This window comes from Brassica napus, chromosome C7 (genome assembly GCF_020379485.1).
Source record: "Brassica napus cultivar Da-Ae chromosome C7, Da-Ae, whole genome shotgun sequence".
Classification (NCBI taxonomy): Eukaryota; Viridiplantae; Streptophyta; class Magnoliopsida; order Brassicales; family Brassicaceae; genus Brassica; species Brassica napus.
The window spans coordinates 47,909,358-47,933,092 of NC_063450.1; the positions used below are offsets into that span (position 1 = coordinate 47,909,358).

General features: G+C 36.0%; 4 protein-coding genes and 1 pseudogene across 7 annotated transcripts; 3 read left to right on the top strand and 2 right to left on the bottom strand.

Annotated features, from left to right (window-relative positions):
- Positions 1-3,715: 3,715 nt before the first annotated feature.
- LOC106359725 (transcription repressor OFP5-like) lies at positions 3,716-5,081 on the top strand. The gene has a single exon (XM_013799371.3). It carries the CDS (start codon positions 4,039-4,041, stop codon positions 5,014-5,016), a length of 978 nt encoding a protein of 325 aa, XP_013654825.3. The 5' UTR covers positions 3,716-4,038; the 3' UTR covers positions 5,017-5,081.
- Positions 5,082-6,030: 949 nt separating this feature from the next.
- On the top strand, positions 6,031-8,345 carry LOC111207556 (annotated as a pseudogene).
- Positions 8,346-12,253: 3,908 nt separating this feature from the next.
- LOC111208118 lies at positions 12,254-14,015 on the bottom strand. Its single transcript, XM_048764318.1, has 3 exons — positions 13,775-14,015; positions 13,602-13,690; positions 12,254-12,496 (listed from the first exon to the last, which is right to left on the bottom strand). The coding sequence occupies exons 1-3, from the start codon at positions 14,013-14,015 to the stop codon at positions 12,254-12,256; spliced, it is 573 nt and encodes a 190-aa protein (XP_048620275.1).
- A 1,896-nt stretch (positions 14,016-15,911) lies between these two features.
- On the bottom strand, positions 15,912-18,380 carry LOC111197727 (heat stress transcription factor A-4a). 3 transcript variants are annotated; one of them, XM_022707009.2, is made up of 3 exons: positions 17,575-18,380; positions 17,117-17,377; positions 15,912-17,033 (listed from the first exon to the last, which is right to left on the bottom strand). In XM_022707009.2, exons 2-3 carry the CDS (start codon positions 17,339-17,341, stop codon positions 16,077-16,079), a joined length of 1,182 nt encoding a protein of 393 aa, XP_022562730.1. In that variant the 5' UTR covers positions 17,342-17,377; positions 17,575-18,380; the 3' UTR covers positions 15,912-16,076. The 3 variants fall into 3 exon arrangements, with proteins under 3 accessions (XP_022562730.1, XP_048618911.1, XP_048618910.1); XM_048762954.1 differs by having other exon boundaries at positions 17,117-17,831; positions 17,908-17,955; XM_048762953.1 differs by having other exon boundaries at positions 17,117-18,380.
- Positions 18,381-20,009: 1,629 nt separating this feature from the next.
- LOC111208298 (BES1/BZR1 homolog protein 3-like) lies at positions 20,010-22,528 on the top strand. 2 transcript variants are annotated; one of them, XM_048762955.1, is made up of 3 exons: positions 20,010-20,241; positions 20,341-20,595; positions 21,635-22,528. In XM_048762955.1, exons 2-3 carry the CDS (start codon positions 20,380-20,382, stop codon positions 22,247-22,249), a joined length of 831 nt encoding a protein of 276 aa, XP_048618912.1. In that variant the 5' UTR covers positions 20,010-20,241; positions 20,341-20,379; the 3' UTR covers positions 22,250-22,528. The 2 variants fall into 2 exon arrangements, with proteins under 2 accessions (XP_048618912.1, XP_022563034.1); XM_022707313.2 differs by having other exon boundaries at positions 20,020-20,595.
- The last annotated feature ends 1,207 nt before the right edge of the window (positions 22,529-23,735 follow it).

Sequence of the window (23,735 nt, forward strand, 5' to 3'; positions counted from 1 at the left end):
ACTTGTTGTATTGAGGAATCAACATGAAAGCATCGATGATGGGCATTGCAACCTGAGCTTCACTCATTTGCTTGTCAAACAAAGCCTTGTACTTCTCTAGCAGCTGCCTCTTGAATCTACCAGGGAATGGTAGTTTGGGTTCATAGGGAGGAGGAACAAAAGAGTTCTCACTTGCTGGAGCAAGAACTTCACCATCTTTCACTGTTTTCTTCGCTTCCCCAACCTTTCCTTTACCCTTGGCTTCCACAATCTTCTCCAAGATTTCATCATTGATTTTCTCATCAACAATCACCACTTCATCATCTAAGTTGATGGCCACCTCTTCACCTAGTTTCTCAGCATCACTGGTGAGGGTTGTAGGAGGTAACTGCTTACCACTCCTAAGGGTGATAGCTTTGGCCTCCTTGGGGTTTTGGTCAGAATTTGGCAACAGCGCCAATTTGATGTTAGGAGTTTTCAAGGCTCCTAAGACAAATGTTGTAGTATAGTGATTGTCGAACCAGTTCTGAGGGATATCAAAGCACTGAGAATGCAAGTACTCACTTAATCTAAGTGCAACCAATGATTTAGATGGGTTTTAAGCTATGACTAAAACTAGAAAGCAATAACAGAATGATACTTCTTGACTAAGGGAAAAGAGAACTCATGGGCATAGGGATTAGACCTTGGGTGATCAAGTATCGAACTAAGGATGGCAAATGATCAATCAAACTATCAACCTTAAGCCTAGACACAATTCTAAGCAAGCTCTATGTCTAGATGAATGCTCATTTGCTAACATATCTCAAACATCAAATGTCTTTGGTTGAATAATATGAAAGCAATCATTACGAACAAGTCTATTAGCTATCTTAGCATCTTTAACAACAAATGTCTTTGGCGAAGTATACTAAAAGCCTAGGAGAGTTGTCTCAGGCATTTCATCAAACACCTTTTGGGTGGGAAATGCCTATTGATCAACTTTTGAGTGGCCAACTCAGAAGATGCATTATGAATACTCTACTAGCAAGGAACAAGAATGATCTACACTAAAACATCCTAGAACTAACCTAATCACCCTTGATCTCCCTAACCCATGAATTCAAAAGGTGATTACTCACTAATCTCCATGATTCCTCTTAAACCCATATTGGATTTCAGATTAATCATGTAGAGAAATAGATAAGAAATCAACAATAACACAAGAACATAACAATCAAAATCCAAGAGATGAACTTCTCAAGAGAGTTTTTGTGTATTTCTCAATAGATCAAAAGATAATCTCCTCTGGTGGTGGCTTCCAGAGTAAAAAACATAGGTTTAGAAAATAAAAACGTGCATAATGAAATGACCAAAAAGGCCCTTGAGAAAACATGAATTCGGCCAAACAAATAGGCGTGGAGCGACCTCGGCACGTCGCTGCGAGAGGTCGCTCCCGGGTCGTTTCCTCGCGAGCGACCTGGCTGTGTCGCTCCGAAGACGTCGCTCCCGGCTTGCTCAGAAACCATAGACGCGAGCGACCTTAGGGTGTCGCTCTAGGAGGTCGCTCCCGGCTTGTTCGTCGCTCTCAAATCGACACAACCCGAGCGACCTCTGGGTGTCGCTGCGGTGAGGTCGCTCAAGGAGCTGGAGCGACTTCGCCTTGTCGCTCTAGGAGGTCGCTCCGAAGCGTAGATGGCGAGCGAGTTCATGGCGTCGCTCCGGTAGGTCGCTCCCATGCATTGCTCGTCCAATGATCACTCTAATCACCTCTAATCACCTCCCTTGAGCTCCAAATGTACCCAAATGTCTCCAGGAACTCCATGTGGTACTCCAATACCTAATGGAGACATATGTATGCAAAATGCAACCTAGATATGGCTTAATCCTAATCTATATGATGAAAATGCACATGAATAAATGGATAAAACAATGTGAATATGCAAGATATCACACGCAGAGAATAAAATATTACAAAATCTCCTCGTAAGATTTTGCCTAACACAATAGTATTTTACATGGCAGTGTGAGTAGGGGTAGGAGAGTCCTAAAACATCACACTCATTCAGGGAACAGTTCAATTTGGCAGATAACTAAATACGTCAAACTTCTTTGGTGTAGCTCCTAATTTCTCTTGTTTTTTTCATCATCGACCAAATTGTAATGAAATGAGTTGTCTTAATAATTTTTTTTTTCTTTTTTTTTCAATTATTATCTAGATTTGATTTTATTTTTCATGCATTTAAAAATTATATTATGAAACCGTTGGTTCGACATCATGACTATCTAAAATTCATATAACATGTAACTAAACAAATAATAATTGTTTTTGGCTACCATTGAAATAACTAAAAACTTCAAGTATTTTAATCGAATAAACAAAATAAATATTAATTTAGAATGATAATTATATTTTAGTAGATTAAAAAAAACCTAAAACCGCAGTGATATCTAGATTAAATAAACCTAATATCTTTTTATTTTAAGAAATAACAAAATTAATAATCTTATCACGCACAAGGCGCATATTATTACCTAGTGATATGTTATTCAAACAAAACATTCCATATTTGTATTGGTGAATGATCTTATTGACACATTTGTTTAAAACAGAAATTGAGACATGGTAAACAAAAATCGAGCCTACTATCACCGGTTCACCGTCAAAAGGTGACTTCTTTTACGTAGTCGTTGAAGTCTTAAATGTTTGTACAAAATCAGTCAAAGAAATTTGGGAAACTATGTGTTAATTGATAATTATATCAATTAAAGTAAAATTAATTTACAACATTTATTCTTCTTTATCAATATAACAACAAAGGGTTCGTCTCGCTATCAACAAGTTTGAAATAGTCGTGAAATAATAACGTCTTGTCCCTTTAATAATATGGTAGGTCTCCAAAAGACATAAAAAATAATCTGAAATTAAAGTTTGATATCTCATACACAATTTTGTTATTTTTGTAGTGAGAAAGATAATATTTATGAACCAAAAATGTTATTAGCTTAACTAGAATAATACAATAGGCAAAGTTTAAATCACAAAATCAAATGACGTTCAAAAGAAAACTAATATTAAATATTATAATTTTTAAGTCTACATGATTTAGTAAAAAGTATATTTTTTAAAGGTATGAAATGGGGGATTTTCTAATATCCCTTTTCAGATGGGAAAGTAGAAGAGCCTGAAATAAGCAAATTTGATAATGCTTCAATGTCAAGTCTTTACAATATAAGAGAAACAAAAAACTTATTTAAATAATAATAAAAACCTTTAAATATCCCCATTTTGATGGGTATATGACAATAGAAGAAACAAAAAATAAAAGTCAACAAAATTAAATTAAAATCATGGACAAGTTGGTGTGGATGACACAAACCATACCTCAAGGTAGGTGATATATCCTTATGGAGAGATTTTAGCTGTTCTTCAAAATCAGGACCACACATCAACTTCACTAAATCTTTAACTTCCAGATAACTCTAAATTTTATAACTTTACCATCTTCATGATTATAATATCTCTTAGTCTAGGACCAGGAGAGAGCAGGACCAGTACCAATCATATTGTTATATCGGTCGGGCTGATTTTATACCGGTTTTGCTAAATGACTAGAGATGTAATCATGTGAATGTAACAATTGTTTAGCCAAATGAATCCATGAGCTAAGAGCTCCATCTTAAGACAGCTAGTACAAACTAAAAGATAGGATGATTCTTGTGGTTCTTGGGTTTGTCACGTTACTCAGAAAGAAGAGAAAGAGAGAGGGAGCCCAAGTCTTTGACATCAATGAAGTTTGGTTTTTTTGATAGATAAAAACTGGTCCCCTACATTGGTATTAGTTCCATAACATACCCAGAGATTACAAAACCAATACTTAGGCTAAAGGTGGTCACATGATTCTTCAGGCGACTTTGGTTCTCTTTTTTTTCCAAACTGCAACTCGCATTTACCCGTTAAGACAACATCTTTTTCATCTCCCTATTAAACACATAGGCCTAACCATATAACAACATTAACGTCTAGATACATCCCTTTACATTTTTCTCATTTGTTTTCAGATTCTTATATCATTTGGGATGATGAAATGGGGAAAAAAGAAACCTGTTTCTTCTTCTTCTTCTTCTTCTCCAGGGTTGTCTCGTGCTCATCATGTTTCTTGGTTTTCAAAGCTGACTGGTTCTTCTGACTTAAAACTTGCAAAAGAGAAGAAGAAGCAAGATGATGATGAAGCTAGCCAGAAGATGTCTTCAAAATCTTCCTTGGGTTCTACTAAACGTCGAAATGATACTCATGAGAGTAGCAAAAGGTTTCAAAGAGTATCAGCAGAAAAGGAGAACGCTACAACAAGATCAGCAAATATGGAGTCAAATGAGAAGTTTGAAGAGATTATGAGCAGTGTGAGGAAGAAAGTAAGAGATTTCCAAAGAGAGACAATGGATGGAGACAAAGAAACTGTGATCATGACGCCAAGAATTCAGGTGAACAGAGATAGGCAGCAGAGATGTGAGAGACGTGATCAAAAACTTCTCGAACAAAAGCCAAAGAGACCAGAACAGAACACAGAGGTTAAAGTGAAGAAACCAGCGAGAAGGACAGGTACAAGTAACAGTAGAGAGACTCTTGTGGCTCACCAGTGGCAGCATCTCAAGGAAACAAAACTAAGAGAAGTGAAGCTGAAGGCTGACAAACAGAGGAAATCTATGTACCTAAGAAGGGAGCTAGGGACAAAAGAAAACAGCAAGGTTAGAGTCTTTTCACCAAGATCATCTGAAAAATGCAGAGTCAAAGCTATTGAAGACTTGAAGAAGGCTAAACAGAGAGCAAAGGAGCAGGAGATGGAGAATGAAAGCTTTGCAGTAGTGAAATGCTCGAGCGATCCTCAGAAGGACTTTAGAGATTCAATGATTGAGATGATCATGGAGAATGGTATCAATCGCCCTGAAGAACTCAAAGAGCTTCTGGTTTGTTATCTAAGACTTAATAGTGATGAGTATCATGATATGATCATAAATGTTTTTCAGCAGGTGCATAATGATTTATTTATGTTGGTGTAGAATAGTAATATAAAGATCTATGGATGATTAATTATTCTGATTTGTTAAATGTTTTACACTTTCTACTATGCAACTGTGCTATTTCATACTTCTTGGTTATAACGTAAACTGATAGCAAGTCGTTTAGTGGTTTATTAGTCCTCCACCAGCTAAGAACTCATGAACAGCACCGTCGACTTCAGTCATGCTACATCCAGGCTTCTTGCTTACTCTTTGTGCTCTCACCTCCATAACAGTATCCCATCTTCCACTAGAGGCATACAAGTTTGACATCTGAACATGACCTGAAGTCTCCCCTGGATTCAGCTCCAGAAGAAACAGAGGGACTATATAAAATCGTGATGCCTTAAATGACATGTTCCTTTACTTAGAGTAATTTTATTGCAAAGGTTCTTAACATTGAGTATCTCACAAAGATTAAAACAGACAATTATATTTCAACGAATGAGGTTTTAAATGGTGAGATACTCACTGAAAAGCATCTCAAAATATATAGTGCTAAGAATATTTGCAATGGAAGTGTTCTTATGCTCAGGACCAATAAAACGCAAAAAAATAATTACCGGTTTTAAGCATAAATGCATGAGCTTGTTCAATCACCGACACAGATTTGCATGCCAACATCAGGTTTGTGCATAGAGGTTTGCTGTTTTACTCTTTATTCAGTCTTTGAATAATTAACTTTTAGTCTTGTCCCATCTTTTAATCTTTTGGTTTAGTATTTTTTAATCAAACGATACTCAAACTACAAAAAATTGAAAGTTATATCAATTTATATAATTACATCAATAACAAAGAAAACATTTATTATTTATAATTTTTTTTTCTTTTTTTTAATCTGTTGACGTACTAATTCTTTTTAGGGCTTCTTTTAAACGGGTATATATACGCATATTGGATAAAACTATCATATAATAATATAAATACAATAAGCTTTGGTAAGAATATTTAACGAGAGAATTTGCATTGCCGTCGTCGTTATAGCCAGCAACCAATCAAACATCACAAGTCGACATGGACAAAGGAGAGATTCCAGAGAACGCCAACGAGCGTAAGCAATATCAAATCCAATCTTTCAGTTTCTTTTTATTTCTTTTGCTTGAGCTAATCATGGATTCTTTATTCCATGTTTTAACCTAATAATTGCTTTATTGTTCTTTGTTATGCATGGTGATAATAGATTGCCCAGGTCCCTAGCCGAAACTGCTGGAAAATCAGAATCTTGCGCAGGTTGCCCTAATCAACAAGCATGTGCCACTGGCACTGCTCCTACGGGACCTGATCCAGGTTCAAATCTTACTTGTGACAATTAGAACTCTTGTTTGATGCTAATGTGATAATTAAGCGCCTCATGGTGATATTTTTTTTTTCTTCCAGATTTGGTTGCCATAGCTGAAAGAATGGCTACCGTGAAGCACAAGATACTGGTTCTTTCTTGCAAAGGAGGGGTTGGTAAGAGCACATTTAGATATATGCGGGCCAAGCATGCCAAAAATGTTAGGCCTCGAAGGGCAACGGGTTCACAAGAACAACTTCGGATGGTCCCCGGTTTACGTGAACGACAACCTCGGTGTCGTGTCAATATCTCTCATGCACTCCGAGTCTGATGATGAGCCTGCCATCTGGAGAGGTCCACGCAAGAACGATCTCATCAAACAGTTTCTAAAAGAAGTCCACTGGGGAGATCATATTGATTACCTTGTGGTTGATACCCCACCAGGCACCTCAGACGAACACATCACCCTCGTCCAATGTCTTTTAGACACTGGAATCGATGGTGCTATCATCGTTACAACTCCCCAGGAAGTAGCCATGGCCGACGTTAGAAAGGGAGTGAACTTTTGCAAGAAAATTGGGGTCAGTGTGCTAGGAGTAGTGGAGAACATGAGTGGTTTAACTCAACCGTTGAGTGATGTCAAGTTCATGAAGCTGACGACAGAGACCGGCTCTTCCGTTGACGTGACGCAAGACATGATCTCTTGTATACGAGAGAATGCACCAGAGCTTCTAGATGGTGTCTTTGCATGGAGCCAAGTGTTTGACAGCAGCGGAGGAGGTGCTGAGAGAATGTGTGAGGAGATGGGAGTGCCGTTTCTAGGGAAAGTTCCTTTGGATCCACAGCTTGGCAGAGCAGCTGAGCGAGGTAAGTCATGCTTTGAGGCTAACAAGTGTTCTGTCAGCGCGCCTGCGCTTAAGAGCATCATAGAGAAAGTTGTTGCTTCCATAAAGATGAAGGAAGACCTGAGTGGAGGAGAGAACAAAGAGACCCCATAAATCGATGTGACAGCAGCGTTTGAGCAGCCTTTGTTTGTGTTTATTAAGTTTTTAGGCATTACTTCACATGTCGAACAAGATTTTTGAACCACAACGTCTAAGATAAAACAAACAGATGAAAGACAGAAATAACTGAAACAAGAATAAGATTTAACCGAAATCGAATCTAAATAGGTATGTACTGAAGAAAATCTAACTAAAGTACATCATCTCAACATGAACCGACACATATGTTAGGTAATTCTTTGTAAAACTTGATCCTAGATAGGTGGTCTATATATATATCGAAAATAAATTGGACAACAACTCAACAAGATGTGTATTATACTAACTAAGATTGTGAAACCCGTTATGTGAAACACCTAGCCAGAAAGTATTCAGACTTATCTCGATAATTTTTGCGTGCTTCACAGATTTCACAATTTTGGTTTGATATCCAAATTTATCTCTAATAGTTTACATTTGCATCCGTAATGCATGTGTACAGGCTTGTATCTTCTTTAATCGCATATTTGTTAGCCGCAAGCCTGCAACCATCAATCACTTTGCATTACATGTTATTACAGTATGAAAATAGTTATCAGTCTCTTTTTTATATTGTAATTTCAGTCTGTTTTTTAATAAAGAAAGCATGCAAGGTTTCGTTTCTTGATTATTTCAGTACGAAATTCAGGCCTAACAATGCTACACTCATATGCATGGCCATTACCCAACACAAGCCAGCCCTGCAGCAATTTGTAACAAACCCTGCAAAGTATTGTAATTTTACCTGTCTAACAACACCTTACCTATGAAATTTAACGACCACTTAACAACGATCGTTTATGAGGACTTTACAACGAAAGAAAAACTCTACAAATGTCTAAGAATTATGATTCATTGTCGTAATACCCAGCTAATGACAAATGTAGCTGTCGTTTTTTTTAACGCTAGATATATTATGCTATTACTCGGAGATATATGACAGACAATTTTACATTCCTTCGAATTTTTTATAAGTTGTTCCTCCATTAATTTGCATAATTCCATTTTTTCTACGAATCGAAACCTAGACATCCTGGTGTAGAAACATTAATGAACTTTGGTCAAACCAGTGGACCAATAGAGCTTCCACGTGTAGTTGTCGTGCATGTTTTCTTGTAGTAATATCACGAGAGGTAAAAGATTAATTCTAAAATATGATTAAATTGCACACTTAATCATAATCGTACTAAACAAAAATTCAATAAATCGAAAAGGACGCCATTCAGTTTAATTTAAATTTAAACAAGCAGAAGGAAACGATAAATAAATACTTCAAAGGGAAACATAGACTAGACAAAAAAAAAAGATAAGAGCGAGCGAATATTTGGACATTTATTTATATTACTCATCTGTTTTCCTCATACGTTTGGTCTTGGGAGGATATCCTACCTACAACATGTAATCTGAAATGAAACATTTTGAGTATTTGGACATGTATATACATTTTCTTCTGTTGAGAATCTATATCATTAAGAAAAGAAACTTGCCTCGTCATGGTACTTGGATATTTTATATTGCCTTTGCCGGTGAGGAAAGGATTGAGTATGCGAAAGCATTCTGTGCTCCTGTTTGACAACGAGTAGAAAGAGAAAGAGTTAAACAGGTTGTTGCTCAAATGGTTAGACAATCTATTGATACAGAGGAAGCAGAGGGAGAGGATGCGTACTTCCTGTATATGTTCTTTACTTGAGAGATGCTTCTTGAAAGCATCCAGGCTTTTGCGATCACAGTAGCACAATTTGCAACAAAACATTCCGGTAGATGCTGGAACAACCCTTTCACTTTCACTGCACTTGTGAAGAATGTTTCTTTTTGTCTCTGAAACTGGGGAGGAAAAAAATAAAATGAGTAGTGGAAGATGAGAGAACAAACCTGAAAGTAAGCTATCCCAGAGCCACTCCGAAGAAGTGAGCAGGACAGGCATTTCAAAAGGCCTAGCTGAGTAAGCCAAAAAACAGTTGTAGTTACTCCTTTGTAGATCCACGCAAATAAGTGATGAACGGTACTTGCTGGAAGCCACTTCATCCGATATGATCATAATTGAAGCCGGAGCAGGATTATCAACTTTCCATGCCCTAAAATCTGTTGTCATGCGACTGTATTCGACCCCTGTTTCAACAAAAGGAAATAGTTTCAGTGTGGATATAGTTGACACTACAAGAAAACATCGGTATTCTGACGGACATTCCGACGGAAAATGAAATCCTCGGAATTTCCCTCGGAATTTCCTCGGAATATACCGACGGAATTCCGAGGAAACATCAATCCGTCGGAATATTCCGAGGACATTCCGACGAACTAGTGATCGATCGATGCGTTTTTGGACATATACCCATCGATCGATCACATTGTTACGCTTTGGTCCATCATAGTGATCGATCGATGCGTTTTTGGACATAAATACATCGATCGATCCGTTTATAAAAAAACATTCGAGATTTTGAAACCCCAAACACTAGTTCCTCAGAATTTCCTCGGAATATTCCGAGGAAATTCCGAGGAACACTTGATATCCTTGATCGATCGATGGGATAATCTCATCGATCGATCACATTGTTACGCTTTGGTCCATCATAGTGATCGATCGATGCGTTTTTGGACATAAATACATCGATCGATCCGTTTATAAAAAAACATTCGAGATTTTGAAACCCCAAACACTAGTTCCTCAGAATTTCCTCGGAATATTCCGAGGAAATTCCGAGGAACACTTGATATCCTTGATCGATCGATGGGATAATCTCATCGATCGATCACATTGTTACGCTTTGGTCCATCTTAGTGATCGATCGATGCGTTTTTGGACATAAATACATCGATCGATCCGTTTATAAAAAAACATTCGAGATTTTGAAACCCCAAACACTAGTTCCTCAGAATTTCCTCGGAATATTCCGAGGAAATTCTGAGGAAGAAAAGGGTTTCCTCGGAATTCCCTCGGAATATTCCGAGGAAATTCCGAGGAAATAGGGTTTTTAAACCGAAAACAACGTTTTGCGGTTTGAATAACACCTATATAACCCTTATTAAGTGTCTTACGTTCATTATGAAGTCAAAAATTTGTTCATTACCCTATAATAAACACTTTTCCGATTGTATGAACGAAATCCCCACAACATAAGAGAAACACTTATACACTTTAATGAACGGTAAAGGGAATACTTACAATTCGTTTTGAAATTTGTTATTTCATGGTTTATGCTCATCTATACAAAGAATCTTCAATGGTATGCATTACAATTGTATAAGAAATGAAATACGGCAAAAAAAATTGATGTTTTGAAACCCCAAACACTAGTTCCTCGGTATTTCCTCGGAATATTCCGAGGAAATTCCGAGGAACAATATAAATTAATAGAAATACATGCACAGGATATTCTTTTTCCTCGAATTAATGAAAATATTCCGAGGAAATTCCGACGGATATTTAAGTGGCCGTCGGAATTTCCTCGGAATATTTTCATTTAACCGGGCAAACAAGCCGCCAAATATTTCGCGAAAATTGAAATTGAAAATACTGAGGGAATTCCGACGGAAAATATCCGTCAGACCCAAGGTTTTATAAACTCGAACCGCATCTTCTTCCCCATTTCTCTCTTCTTCCCCATTTCTCTCTTCTTCCTCTCCGGCGATCTCTCTCTCCTTCCGGCGTTCTCCACCTTCTCTCGCGACGATCTCTCCGGCGAATCCTTTCCATTCCTTTACAAATCATGTAAGGACCTTATCCCACTCTCTTAGGTCCTATTTGTTAGGTTTTTAAGTAGATTTGATGATTTTAGAAGTTTTTTGATAGATTTTTGTTAGGGTGATTGGGTAGGATTGTGATTTGTTGTGTAATAGGTTTAGAATTGTGATTTGGTTGTGTTGAATTGATTTAGAATTTTTTTTATAAATTGTTTATTATTTTTGTATTTACAAAACTTTATATAAATTCGATTTTACAAAACGTTTTTGTATATAAATTTGATTTTTGGATTTATAAAAGATGATTTCATATTTATAAAAATATTTATATTTATTAAAACTAATTTTGTATTTATAAAACATTTTTTGATTTATAAACACTTTTTTATTTTTGTATTTATAAAAACTATTTTTAATATACAAAACGTTCTTTGTATATAAATTCGTTTTTTGGATTTATAAAAGATGATTTCATATTTTAAAATTAATTTTGTATTTATAAAACATTTTTTGATTTATAAACACTATTTTATTATTTTTTGTATTTATAAATACTATTTTGTATTTATAAAAAGATGATTTCATATCTATAAAAATATTTATATTTATTAAAACTAATTTTGTATTTATAAAACATTTTTTTATTTATAAACACTATTTTATTATTTTTTGTATTTATAAAAAGATGATTTCATATTTATAAAAATATTTATATTTATTAAAACTAATTTTGTATTTATAAAACATTTTTTTATTTATAAAAACTATTTTATTATTTTTTGTATTTTAAATATGTTTTCTATTTCAATTTTAATTTTATATTTTTGAATTTCAATTTAAAAAAATAAATTTATAATTTTTTTTTTGAATTTTGGAAATATTCCGAGGAAGTGTATCCCTCGGAATATTCCGAGTACATATTCCTCGGAATATTCCGAGGAATTTCTATTCCTCGGAATATTCCGAGGAATTTCCGACGAAAAAAGTCCTCGGAATATTCCGAGGAAATTCATTTCCTCGGAATTCCGTCGGAAATTTCCGAGGGATTTCCGAGGAAAGATGAATTTCCGAGGAGTTATTTCCGAGGATTTTTTTCGTCGGTATGTCGTCGGAATAGCGTTATTCCGGCGACGATTTTTCCCTCAGTATGCCGTTGTTTTCTTGTAGTGTGAAAATTATACAACAGGGAAACGTGACTAACAGGGAAGGGTATGTGCAAAAGACTCCGGTGGAAGAGAGCGCAAGAAGGTGGTGATCAGGGGTTTGTTTTTTGGTTGGCATAGGCAGTGATAGAGACAGGACCCGAGTAGCCTAGTTCCTTGAACGCCCTTTCTATACTTGGACGGACCCGAGCATCATACCCCTCAGGAATCGGGCAGTCATTCACGTTCCACAACACCAGTATTTTAGCTGTGGCGTGTTCAGGCGTGGCCGGGTAGTTCCTTGCCCACGTCTTCGTCACACATAACAGTTGTGTGTCCGGAGGCTTTATAGCCTCCTGCCGAGTTGTTGCTCAGATTATGAAACAAATTATTGAGAGAGATATATATAGAGAGAGAGGATGCTTTGCTTACTTCCAGTCCATGCTTATAACTGGAGAAATGATTCCTCGATGTCTTCAGGCTTTGGCAATCGAAATTGCACGATTTGCAATAAAACATGGCAGCAGATGATAATCCACCCGCCGCCACAAGTAGTGGTGCGCCTCCTTCTTCTAGTAATTGCTCCCAGCGCCAATTTGCTTTATAGAGCAGGAATAACTCCTTACAACTCTTAATTGAATAAGCCAGAAAAAGGTGGTATCTAGTGCGCTGTTGTAGGCGGGCCAGATCCCAGGAGAATTCACCTTCCACCCTGGGTTTTAAATGTCGAATGGCGACTCTTGGCGTTAGGAGGGTCGACACTCGCCACACGCCATGGCTTTTTATGGCGATCGCCATGTGTATCCAAAAGCCAAATTACAGTCAGCTTCTACCCCTAATTAAAGCATATATTTCAGAAACCAAAACACCTTATTCATTGATAAAATAAATGTAGAAAACATAAAACACCAAATGAAAACACATATTCAAAGCATAATACCAAAGCAAAACACCAATTCAAAGCAAAACCCGAAATCTAAAACAAAACAAGATAACAAAAAAATGATATACGTAATGAACATCAACTTAAAATCCTATGAACCCTATGTCAAAGAGAGATTTGCATAAATAAAGAAGAGTTACTGCCCGTGTATCTAGCAGAGAAAGCAAGAACTTAGAAAAACGATAGGGTCATGTTACTATTATATAGTACTATTGTTGAAGTAATTAGGGTTTTAGATGGATTAGGGCTTTCTGTTTAGTATATTTAGGGTATAGTACTATTTTACTTAACCATTGTGGATTTAGAAACCAAAATTCTGTTAAACCAACTTGGTTTGTTTCTCAACAACGAAGCGACGCTATGGTCGACACCCAGTAAATAAGAAAAGCGAGCAAAGGCGGTCGACATGTGTACCTCGCAGTCGCATGGCCATGAGGGGTTCTGGCGTTTTGGAGATCGCCACAGGTCGCCACTAGCCATGGCGTTCAAAGCGGTCGCCATTTAAAACCAAGTTCCACCTGATCGGATATGATCATCATTGTAGCCGGAGGTGGATTTTGACCTCGCCATTCCACCATATCCTGATACATGACTGAGCGCGTGCTATCTGTGAATATATGGATGAATTACATAAAATTTCTAGTATATGATTTTTTTGTTATAATATACTAACCATCAGAGAAAGACTAACCGGATTTGGTATGTGCAACAGCGACTCCAGTGGAAGAAAGCCCTCGCAGGACGTGGCAAGGGGTTTGGTTTTGGTCGCCATATGCAGTGATGGAGACAGGACCAGTGTAGCCTAGTTTATTGAACGCCCTTTCTATTCTTGGACGGACCCGACGAGCATCATACCCCTCCGGAATCGGACAGTCCTTCATGTCCCACCACATCTCTATTTTAGCTGTCTTCGCCGCAGCGTTCCCCGACATCCTCTCTAACAAATCTCACACGCAAGTCCTCCCTACGTAGTACTAGGGCTTCTTTTTATGTACACCAAACTAATGCGCCTAATAAAACATAGTATTGGTGGGGGCTTGCTTACCAAATACGGATTTTTTATCTCTCATTTATATCAGGGAAAATATCAGTGTTTTTAAAACCGGACCGGCTAGCGAACAAAAGTTTTTTTGGGTCATGGGTCATTGTGGTTCGACCGAATCTGAATCGGGTTCGATCGGGTTTACTTAGATTAAACTAAAGTTAATGATATTTTATAAATAATACGCATATTTTAAAAAAAATAGATCATATCAAATAAAATGTTTAAATAGCCATAATATGTAGAAAAACTTAAAAACAACAATTAAAATCTAAAATCAATATGAAAATCATATTTAAATTTTATTCGCAAATCTTATCACTCTACATCTTCATCACCTTTTAAAAAAATTATATACTCATTAGGTAAAAGTTATATTTTGAAATACAAATTTTAGAAAAGAAAAATGTTTCAATTATTTAAAATCTTCAAAACAAGTGATCATGAAATAAAAAAAAATTTAAAAAGTGAGAAGTAGACAAAAACAATATCTTCACGTGAATATTAAACTTTGTGAATCTTGTAATTTATGAGTTGTAGAGAAGACAAAAGAAAAAGACGAGAGACGATACTTTATTAATCTTTGATAAATCTTATTTTTACTTAAAAAGAAAAAAAAGTAATTGTTTCATTAACAAAATTTTTGGCTTATATACGAACCGGGGGTTTGGCCGGTTCATTGGGTCGCCGGTTCTCGGGTTTTTGACGGTTCGATAGGGATTTTTAACTGGTTCGATTTTAGTTGGGTTTTAGCATTAACCCAACCCGAATTATTTTTGGTTCATGGTTCAACCCGGTCTGACCGCCGGACCGGGTTTAAAAACACTGGAAAATAGGAAATATAGAATAAAAATTCAATATTATTGTCCTAATATGATGATACCATTGTCTCATTTGTATAACTAGGGTTGGTCCTTCCGATTCGTGTATTTCGTCTAATATTTACTTTTACTTGAAAGAGTTTGGTTAGAAATAATTACTTTTGTGATTACTCTGTTTTATTTTTATCATTCATTCAGATTATCGTATATTCAGTTTCAAATTAACTTAATTTCATAATTCGATTATTGAGATTAATTAATGGAGTTATGTTACGTTTTGTTTTGGTAGTGTAGATTTTTTTAATTTATTTGTTTTATTTTAGGTCATCTGTTTCTATTCTGTTTCTCTATGTTTTTGTTATGTTGTTTTGTATTGCATCTTTTGTTCGGATATTTTCATAGTTGTATTAATTTACGCTTGAAGATTTTTGTGGAATTCATAACATCATCTTTCTAAAAAAAAATTACGTTTATTTTGATTACAAAAACTTTAATCTCTTGTTTTTATCATGAAAACAATATCTTCATTTTGTTCTTCTGTTTATTGGTTATATTTGTTATATCTTGTTATATTCTGTTTTTACAATTAATTTTAAAATGTTCTCTATCAAAATGAAATATATTCGACTATAATTTGGATTATTAATATTTATACTGAAATTATTTTAAATAGAAAATATTTCATAGCCAAATAAAATAAATTCAAGACTTGCAACATTTGGAAAACATTCAGATTGTAAAACCAAGATTGTAAAACTTGGCATGTCAAGCTCTTGGAAAACATTCAGTTTTATCTTTGATATTTATATTTTTCAAGTGTTTCACGAATTTACAATTTTGGTTTGAATGCAACAAAATGTGCATGTCCATTGCGCAACACATTCCATGCCTTGTAACATTTTGCTTTACATCTTTTTCTGCAATATGTTTTAGGTTAAATTTCTATGGTCCTCCTGCAAGATTAATGTTATAGAGTAGTCTCCTGACATGAACTCACAGGACATACATGTGATGATGAAAGACAGACCCAAATGCTTATAACCGAAAACAAAGAAACCAACCTATAGCACAAGAAACTAAAAAAAAAAACAGTCTAAAGTAGAGAGATCCTTGACATATCAACATCTCTATCAAGAAGTCAGATGTCCAAGCTGCTCTGTAATTGTATTTACATTCCTCGAGTTCCACCAACATTTCTCACTCCGATCTTCAGCTTTCTCTGACTGAACTTCCCGTTGCTCGGTTGAGCCAGGGTTCTCTGTCAAAAGCTGCTGCCAGAAGACGTCATTTGCTCCAACTGCTGGAGGAGAAGGATCAGGAGGAACAACGTTCTGTTCTTTTGAAACATCAGGCTCAGAGTTCATGTCGATGGTCCTTGGAGAAGGAGGAGATTTAAGACGTATATCGATACTTAGCTGAATGCAAGAAAGAGGAGGGCTTTCAGGACAAGTAGATGATTCATCCACATCAAGTGTCATCATGTTTCTCGTTGATTGTTGTGCCATACTCTCGCAAGAATCCGACACAAGATTCTCCCAAATCGCTATCGATGACTCCAACCGTTCCACCTGACACTCCGTTGCATCGTGTGAAGAAGTGCTCGTGGAACCTTCCTCTCTCACAGCACCACATGTCTGGTGGTTCTCCTCCAACATCGTCTCTAATCCAACCCTAGGGAACCTTCTTTTCCTCTCGTTTGCTTCGGGCAGACACGGAGATAGATTCAGAGCAAGCTCTGGCTTCTCAAGTACCTGAGAGACAGACGAAACCATTGTCCTCTGACGCTTCTCCATGTGATGTAACTGGTCTTTGAGTTTCTTAACTTGCTGCTCAAACAACTCTCGTTCCTCCTCGTGTTTATGTAACTCTTCAAGCAACACTTGTTTCTCCGTAGTCAGTCTCTCGATCTGACTGTTCATTCTCTGCCGCTCCGAATCGGTCAAAGGGTTTTGCTGAGATTGGAGATTAGGTAGAGAGTGGCTGTGAACAGGTTTGCGTCTATGAATGTTCTTCATAAGATGAGGTTGGCCTCTCACGAAATCGTCATTAGCAAACTCCCATTGCTCTGGATCAGCTTTTCTAAAACCCTTTTGAAAAAAAAAAAAGCATTCAACTAAAAATAAAGATGATTGTATATCAATCAAGAAACAGAGCATAACTAAACACTTACGTAAGTGTTAAGCTGTCGGATAAAGCTTGAGAAGTTGTTGTGTTTGAAGAATTTTGGAAGGAGGTCTCTGGAGAACTCTGGAGGATTCCAGACGATGAAACTCTTGTTGCTCTGACTCCACGAGACGATTGAATCCGATGAGGAATCGTCGACCATCTCGTACGTTTTGGTGAGGAAAGGTGGGAGTGAGGTTGATGATGAACCTCCATGGCTACTCTCATCCATCTCTAGACACACTTCCAAATCTCGTCGCTGTGGATACTACACAAAGATCAGAACTTTCGATTCAGCAACTCCAGAAACAGAGTGGTCCCTCCAAAAAAAACAGAGTGGTCCCTCCAAAAAAAAACAGAGTAATCCCTCTGTTTTGCAATGAAGCTAATCGAACTGAAGCTTCTCAGAAACTCAAACCCTCTAAAATTCAACGAATCTTGATCCCTTTTTGTATTAAATCTCACCTAATCAGATCAAAGAAGAGGCAAAAAAGACAATTTTGATTCTTCTCGAAACCTCTCTGTTTCTCGAACCCTTGTGGGTGGTATTTAATCAGACAGGGAGTTTAGAAACAGCAGTAAGTTGTCTTGTTATTGCATCTCTCTCTCTGGCATTATTGATGCGGAAAAATCAAAGATATATCAGAAGACTCTAGTGGATGGAGGCAGAGAAGACCGAAGAAAAGTAAACGAGTAGATTGACCCGGTGGTTTGATATAACCCTGAGAAGGAAGAATCGTCAAAGCTTTTTTGATCGATAAACGCGTAAACAGTCTCTCCAGCAAAACTAACGCTTACATGAAATGATTCCAAAAAGGTTTGATGAAGTGCGTACGAATCCGACCACAACACCCAAGTTTGCAAAGATTGGGTTTGGTGGAATTTTTATTTTTATTTTTATTTTTATTAACAAATCTTTTTTATGAAAGTGCCCCATGAGACTATGTGAGAGCTGTTTTTAGATGGAGTACTATTTAATTATTATAAATATGTTAAAGTTAGTCAACGAAATGTTATTCATGCAGATCTTGTTTGTGTGTGTTACAAGCATTTATGACCGTAGGAAATTTCGTTGTTATCTTTTGGTATTTATAACTTTAGAAAGTATTTTGATTTTTTTTTTGAGGGCACAAAATCGAAAAGTCTTGTTTGAATATTCAAATGTGATAGCATTTGGTAACCATTGTTTGAATATTCAGCTTCCAAGGCATTTCTTCCTAATTGTCTTGGTAACCGAAAACCATTACATATAATCTTAACCGTAACCCTATTTAGTTATAAGTTCTACTCCAGTTATAAACTTTCTTCTCTGGCTTTCTATTATATAAGTGCGTACGTGCCTAGTTCACTGACCCGTATGTCTTGATGTCTTTGCTATATCCCAAAAAAAAATATCTGCATTCGTGGTTTCAGTCGTGGAAACACCGTATCCTATTGATTAAAGTTTAAATATTTTTACATCCAGGTATGGGGTTGGAATTTTAAGTTGTGCAATTTCTTGCAAATTACGTATTATTAGAGGTCCAAGTTTTAATTCTCAAAAGAAAGGCTTATAAAAGATCTTCAACATGTTGCAAGTAAATCCGGTCAAATTTGAATCTTCATAAGACGGTTCAGGTGATTCAGTTAGACATAGATCCTTATAAGGCATGTAGTTTTGTCGGTTATCGAACCATCTATGTAATATTTTTCATAATTGTAATATCATAATAAATCAGCGTTAAAAAAAAAAGACAAACGATACTGATCCCTAAAAAGACAATAAGAAAATTATACATTCAGTAAACTGATAAAGCTCAGTACTTTTTTGTGTGGAAAGCTCAGTACTTTTTTTGTGTGCAAAGCTCAGTACTTATAAAATCACATATTTATCTATATATTATCTACTATGTGTATTGATAGTCGACATGAAAGAGCAATCACATAACTAAAAAGGTTGAAGCATGCAACTATCTTGTGTTCATTTTTTTCATATTATAACTTATACAGAAAATTATGATATGAAAAATGTATACAGGAAATTGCCAAAATAAACTTATACATGAAATTAATAAAACTGTGTTGATAAGGATAAAATACTTTTCAACTTTGGGGTTGGAGCTGGGTGCAGTGTCTCATTCATATATATTATTAACTCGTGTATACACATACATGTATTACAACTTCTTACATTTTACATAACGTATGTATAGTTGATAATTCATAAACATGTAACACGTATATGTTAATATAGCAATAACTAATGGAGTAAGTCTTAGTTCTTACCACCAGACGTAGTAGATTAGTGGTTATATGTATTGGGTTTTTTTTTTTTTTTTTTTTTTTTTTTTTGAAAAAGGGCTTTTTTTATATGTATTGGTGTTGTTGGGTTCCTAGTTCAAAATCTGGTAAATTGAGTGTTTTGTACTGTCTTTAGTACTATAGAAGCTAACTCTATGCCTGAAAAAGATTAAAACTTAAGGTTCAAACTTCTCTTCGTTTTTAAAAAATTGTTAACATATAATAAAGTAACTAATGGAAAAATAGCAAACGAGTTATGACTCGTGAGCAATGACAAGTCGATAGGAAGCAGATCGGGAGCATCACGTGACCCACTCGATTTAACGGTCATGATTGAACATAAAACCCATTTATGGTCCCCCTACAAAACGAAAGGTAACCTGTCATATTCCTCAAGATGCCGTAATCTCTGCCACGTATCTTGGATTCACAAAGTAGTTGAGCTAAAATCTAGATCAGTAACATAATAATGTTACATATTCGTAGTGCCTCTTTAGACATGGATAGGCCATAGTTGATAACTGCCGTCACTGGATAAGAATAACGTCAAAACGATATATCAGTTAGATTTGTTTCAAAAACAGACATAATAATGTTATAAAAGCAACATCATATTGATATTCTTGCCCATTTTATTTCTTAATTTTGAAGCATGGAACTGTTCAACCAAAAAAAAAAAAAAAACAATTCTTCTTTGTATACAAACCGGCGTCGTTTAAGGTCAACCATATAATAATCTCCATTCTCACTTTATTTAAAAAGCCTGAGCACGTGTAAACAACACTTAAGGGGGGTTATACTTGTAAATTAAAATACACATTTATGGTAATTTCGACTTTTTCTCCACCCCTGGTAAGTGCTTGTTAATTTATTACTCACAACAAGAAGAAAAAAGCGCCAAAGTTAGTTTTCTTATCCGGCGAGTTTTCTCTCTCTCTCTCTCTCTATCAGGTATCAGCTAACAATCACAAGAAGAAGAAGTAAAGGTCGATGACTTCGGGGACTAGAACGCCGACGTGGAAAGAGAGAGAGAACAACAAACGGCGAGAGCGGCGGAGACGTGCGATTGCGGCAAAGATATTCGCGGGGCTTAGGATACATGGGAACTTCAAGCTACCTAAACACTGCGATAACAACGAAGTTCTTAAAGCTTTATGCAACGAAGCTGGTTGGACCGTCGAAGACGACGGAACTACTTACCGGAAGGTAATCCAACAAAACTCTATCCTCTCATCTTTCAGTGAAACTATGAATAGATCTGAGCTTTCGATTTGACAGAACAAAATGTTTTCTGTATTATAAAAATCGGACGGCTGTGAATTAATATTGGCCGGTTTAGTTGTGAATGCAAACGTCAGATACCGTTCTGGTGAACTGAAACAAAAGCATGAATGTTGTCGTAAGTAAGATTCGCTGATGCTTAAACACTCTCTGTTCACATTCAGATCAGAATATTAAAATGTAATGACTAGTTTACCCTAAGCTAGTTACAATGTCTAACAAGAATTTGTCTAGGGTGTTATCGTCATTTGGACCATCTACTCGTTTTGTTTCAAGCAGTAGCTTTTTCTTTTTTTGGCTATAAATTTTCATTTTCTGTTTTTGTTTGGTCCCCTTTTGCTTTAATTAAAAACTTTAGTACAACGATCGAGGAAGACTTTTTGCCCTTTCCAGCTGGCGACTCTTTCTCTGAAATTTCTGTTTTTCTTTCTTTTTTTGCTTACGTTCACATTTACATTTAGTTACATTGACATTAAAAATAAGTTAATTAACCTTCCAAGAAACTATCCATTTTCACATAATAACGGACCTCGCACGAGTGTTTATTTGTTGTTTGTTAAATACTTAAAACTAAATAAATGTCGTAATTCTTGTTGAATAAGTCAATGGGTGAGACTGGGAAAATGATTTCTCTTTTGCCAACATCTAATGATGATGTTTGGGTTTTGCTTGTATGGGGGAAGAATAAAATGGAATGATTCATTGTTTGACTATAAAATGCCAAAAAAATCATTATTCTTTTCTTTCTTAGTTGCATTTGGATTTTCAACTTATCAATGATGGTGTCATCTTGTTCGTGCTCACCAGCTTGTGCACTAGTAAAGATTGTTCTTAAACAAACAAAATCATTGTTCTTTACTTTCTTTCTTTATTTTTTGGTACATATGGAGTTTCAATTATCAATTATTATGTCATTTTTGTTCGTTTCTAACCAGCTTTTGCATCTTTGTAAACTCTTTTGTAGGGATGCAAACCAACGGATCGAATGGAACTCATGAATGGTTCCACTTCAGCGAGTCCATGCTCATCGTACCAACCTAGCCCTCGTGGATCCTACAATCCAAGCCCTTCATCTTCCTCATTCCCTAGTCCTACAAACCCATTTGGTGATGCTAACTCACTTATCCCTTGGCTCAAAAACCTCTCTTCAAAGTCACCTTCCAAGCTTCCTTTCTTCAATGGAAACTCTATAAGCGCTCCCGTGACTCCACCATTGGCTCGAAGCCCTACTTATGATCAAGTTACAATCCCTGACTCTGGATGGCTCTCTGGAATGCAAACCCCACAGAGCGGACCATCTTCTCCTACTTTCAGCTTGGTTTCGAGAAACCCATTTTTCGACAAAGAGGCTTTTAAAATGGGAGATAGTAGTTCACCAATGTGGACTCCTGGACAAAGTGGAAACTGCTCTCCAGCTATTCCTGCTGGTGTTGATCAAAATTCTGATGTACCAATGGCTGATGGAATGGCGGCAGAGTTTGCGTTTGGAATGGTGAAGCCTTGGGAAGGAGAAAGGATACATGGAGAATGCGTTTCAGATGATTTAGAACTTACACTTGGAAACTCAAGAACCAGATGATGGTTTCGAAGAAGTATCAACGGCGTTTGCTATCTATCAACCTTCTTATCAAATTAACTCATCTCTTACTTTCCTTTTCATCTTTTGTCTGTTTTCTTTTTAATTCAGTGTGATGATAAAAGGTGATTGAGAGAAAAAGATACATTTCGAACTCTTTTTTCTTGTGGTCTTTTGACTGAAGTTGTAGTTAAATTTTATTTCATCTCTCCATGTTTTTTTAATTATTTGTAGAAGTCGATTTGAGATTGGGAATGTTGTTATTATAGTGGAAAATTCATACTTCCTCTGTTCTAAAAGATAGAATTTTAAATATTTTCACAAATATTAAGAAAAATTATTAAGCTGCCATAATAAATGTATCGTTTTCTGTAATTTTTAATTTTCAATAATTTTTAACTAATAGTAATTCAATAAAGTCAATTAATTTTTTTGAAATTTACAATTTTTTCATAGAAAACACCAAAAATACATCTTTCTGAAACAATTTTTTTTTAAAAAAATCTATAATTAAGGAAAAGTATAAAATATTGAAGCCAAATTGGACTCTTATAACCATTTTGAACGCGGGTTACGTTGAAATCTTTGTACTTTTGCATGTAAAAGATACCAGAAAACTAGATTACGTTGAAAGGACCAAAGATATGTCCAGGAAGTCGTATGTTAAGTAACGTAACCCAGTGGAAAAGTCAACGAAAAGTGATGACCACATGTGCCTGATATTTTTATTTAACGGGACAATATGATTTTGGAATAAGTACATTAACTTCAACTTAACTGCACTTGTAATATTTGACTATTGAGAGTTGTACTTGGATAGAAATTTTATGATTCTGTCACTGAATTGCTTAGTGGATCCTATTTGATGCACAAATATTCTAAATGGGCTAATATGGTCCATATGGTCCATATTTAGATGCAATTATATTCATCCCCTTCTTGCGACCTAGACCGGACCCCTCTTCCCGACCGAAAGCAAACCCTTTATAAGTTCTCCACCTAATTGCTTACACTCTTTGGTACGTCATGTTTCATGTTTCATGTTTCATGTTTCATGTTTATAATCATTACTTGATATTGTCACTTCATTGCTATAATAATTTATTTTATATCGTCAAACTCCATGTGCAAGGTTGTATTTAGAACCGCTAGGATACTTCCGATCTTCTTCTTGGTCGGCTCAGTTTCCAAGTTGTGATCTATTTGGTTCGGTGGAAACACAATGGTAAACACCGTCAGCAACCTCACCACTCTCTATCTCAGATTAACCCCGTGATACGTAATGGATTAAGAAATACGATTATATCTTTTTTTTCTACTTCTATAGGAAACAACCACGAGGGATTTACTGAAGTTGTTGCTCTGATATTCCTAAAGATAACATACTCTGAATTTATGTTTTCTTAACACCTCTCTGAATTTATATTATAAAGTAGTTTTTGAGGCATATAAGAGCATGATTATCCCTAAAGTGGGTTTAAAGGTTTCT

Bases quoted from the DNA above. Each gene is read 5' to 3' on its own strand.
- LOC106359725 (XM_013799371.3), top strand. From the start codon at position 4,039: ATGATGAAATGGGGAAAAAAGAAACCTGTTTCTTCTTCTTCTTCTTCT.
- LOC111208118 (XM_048764318.1), bottom strand. From the start codon at position 14,015: ATGTCGGGGAACGCTGCGGCGAAGACAGCTAAAATAGAGATGTGGTGG. The intron at 13,691-13,774 runs GTTAGTCTTTCT...ATATATTCACAG, and splicing joins TGTTGCACATACCAAATCCG to ATAGCACGCGCTCAGTCATG. The intron at 12,497-13,601 runs GTGGAACTTGGT...ACAACTCGGCAG, and splicing joins TGATGATCATATCCGATCAG to GAGGCTATAAAGCCTCCGGA.
- LOC111197727 (XM_022707009.2), bottom strand. From the start codon at position 17,341: ATGGATGAGAGTAGCCATGGAGGTTCATCATCAACCTCACTCCCACCT. The intron at 17,034-17,116 runs GTAAGTGTTTAG...TTTTTTCAAAAG, and splicing joins TCCGACAGCTTAACACTTAC to GGTTTTAGAAAAGCTGATCC.
- LOC111208298 (XM_048762955.1), top strand. From the start codon at position 20,380: ATGACTTCGGGGACTAGAACGCCGACGTGGAAAGAGAGAGAGAACAAC. The intron at 20,596-21,634 runs GTAATCCAACAA...ACTCTTTTGTAG, and splicing joins ACGGAACTACTTACCGGAAG to GGATGCAAACCAACGGATCG.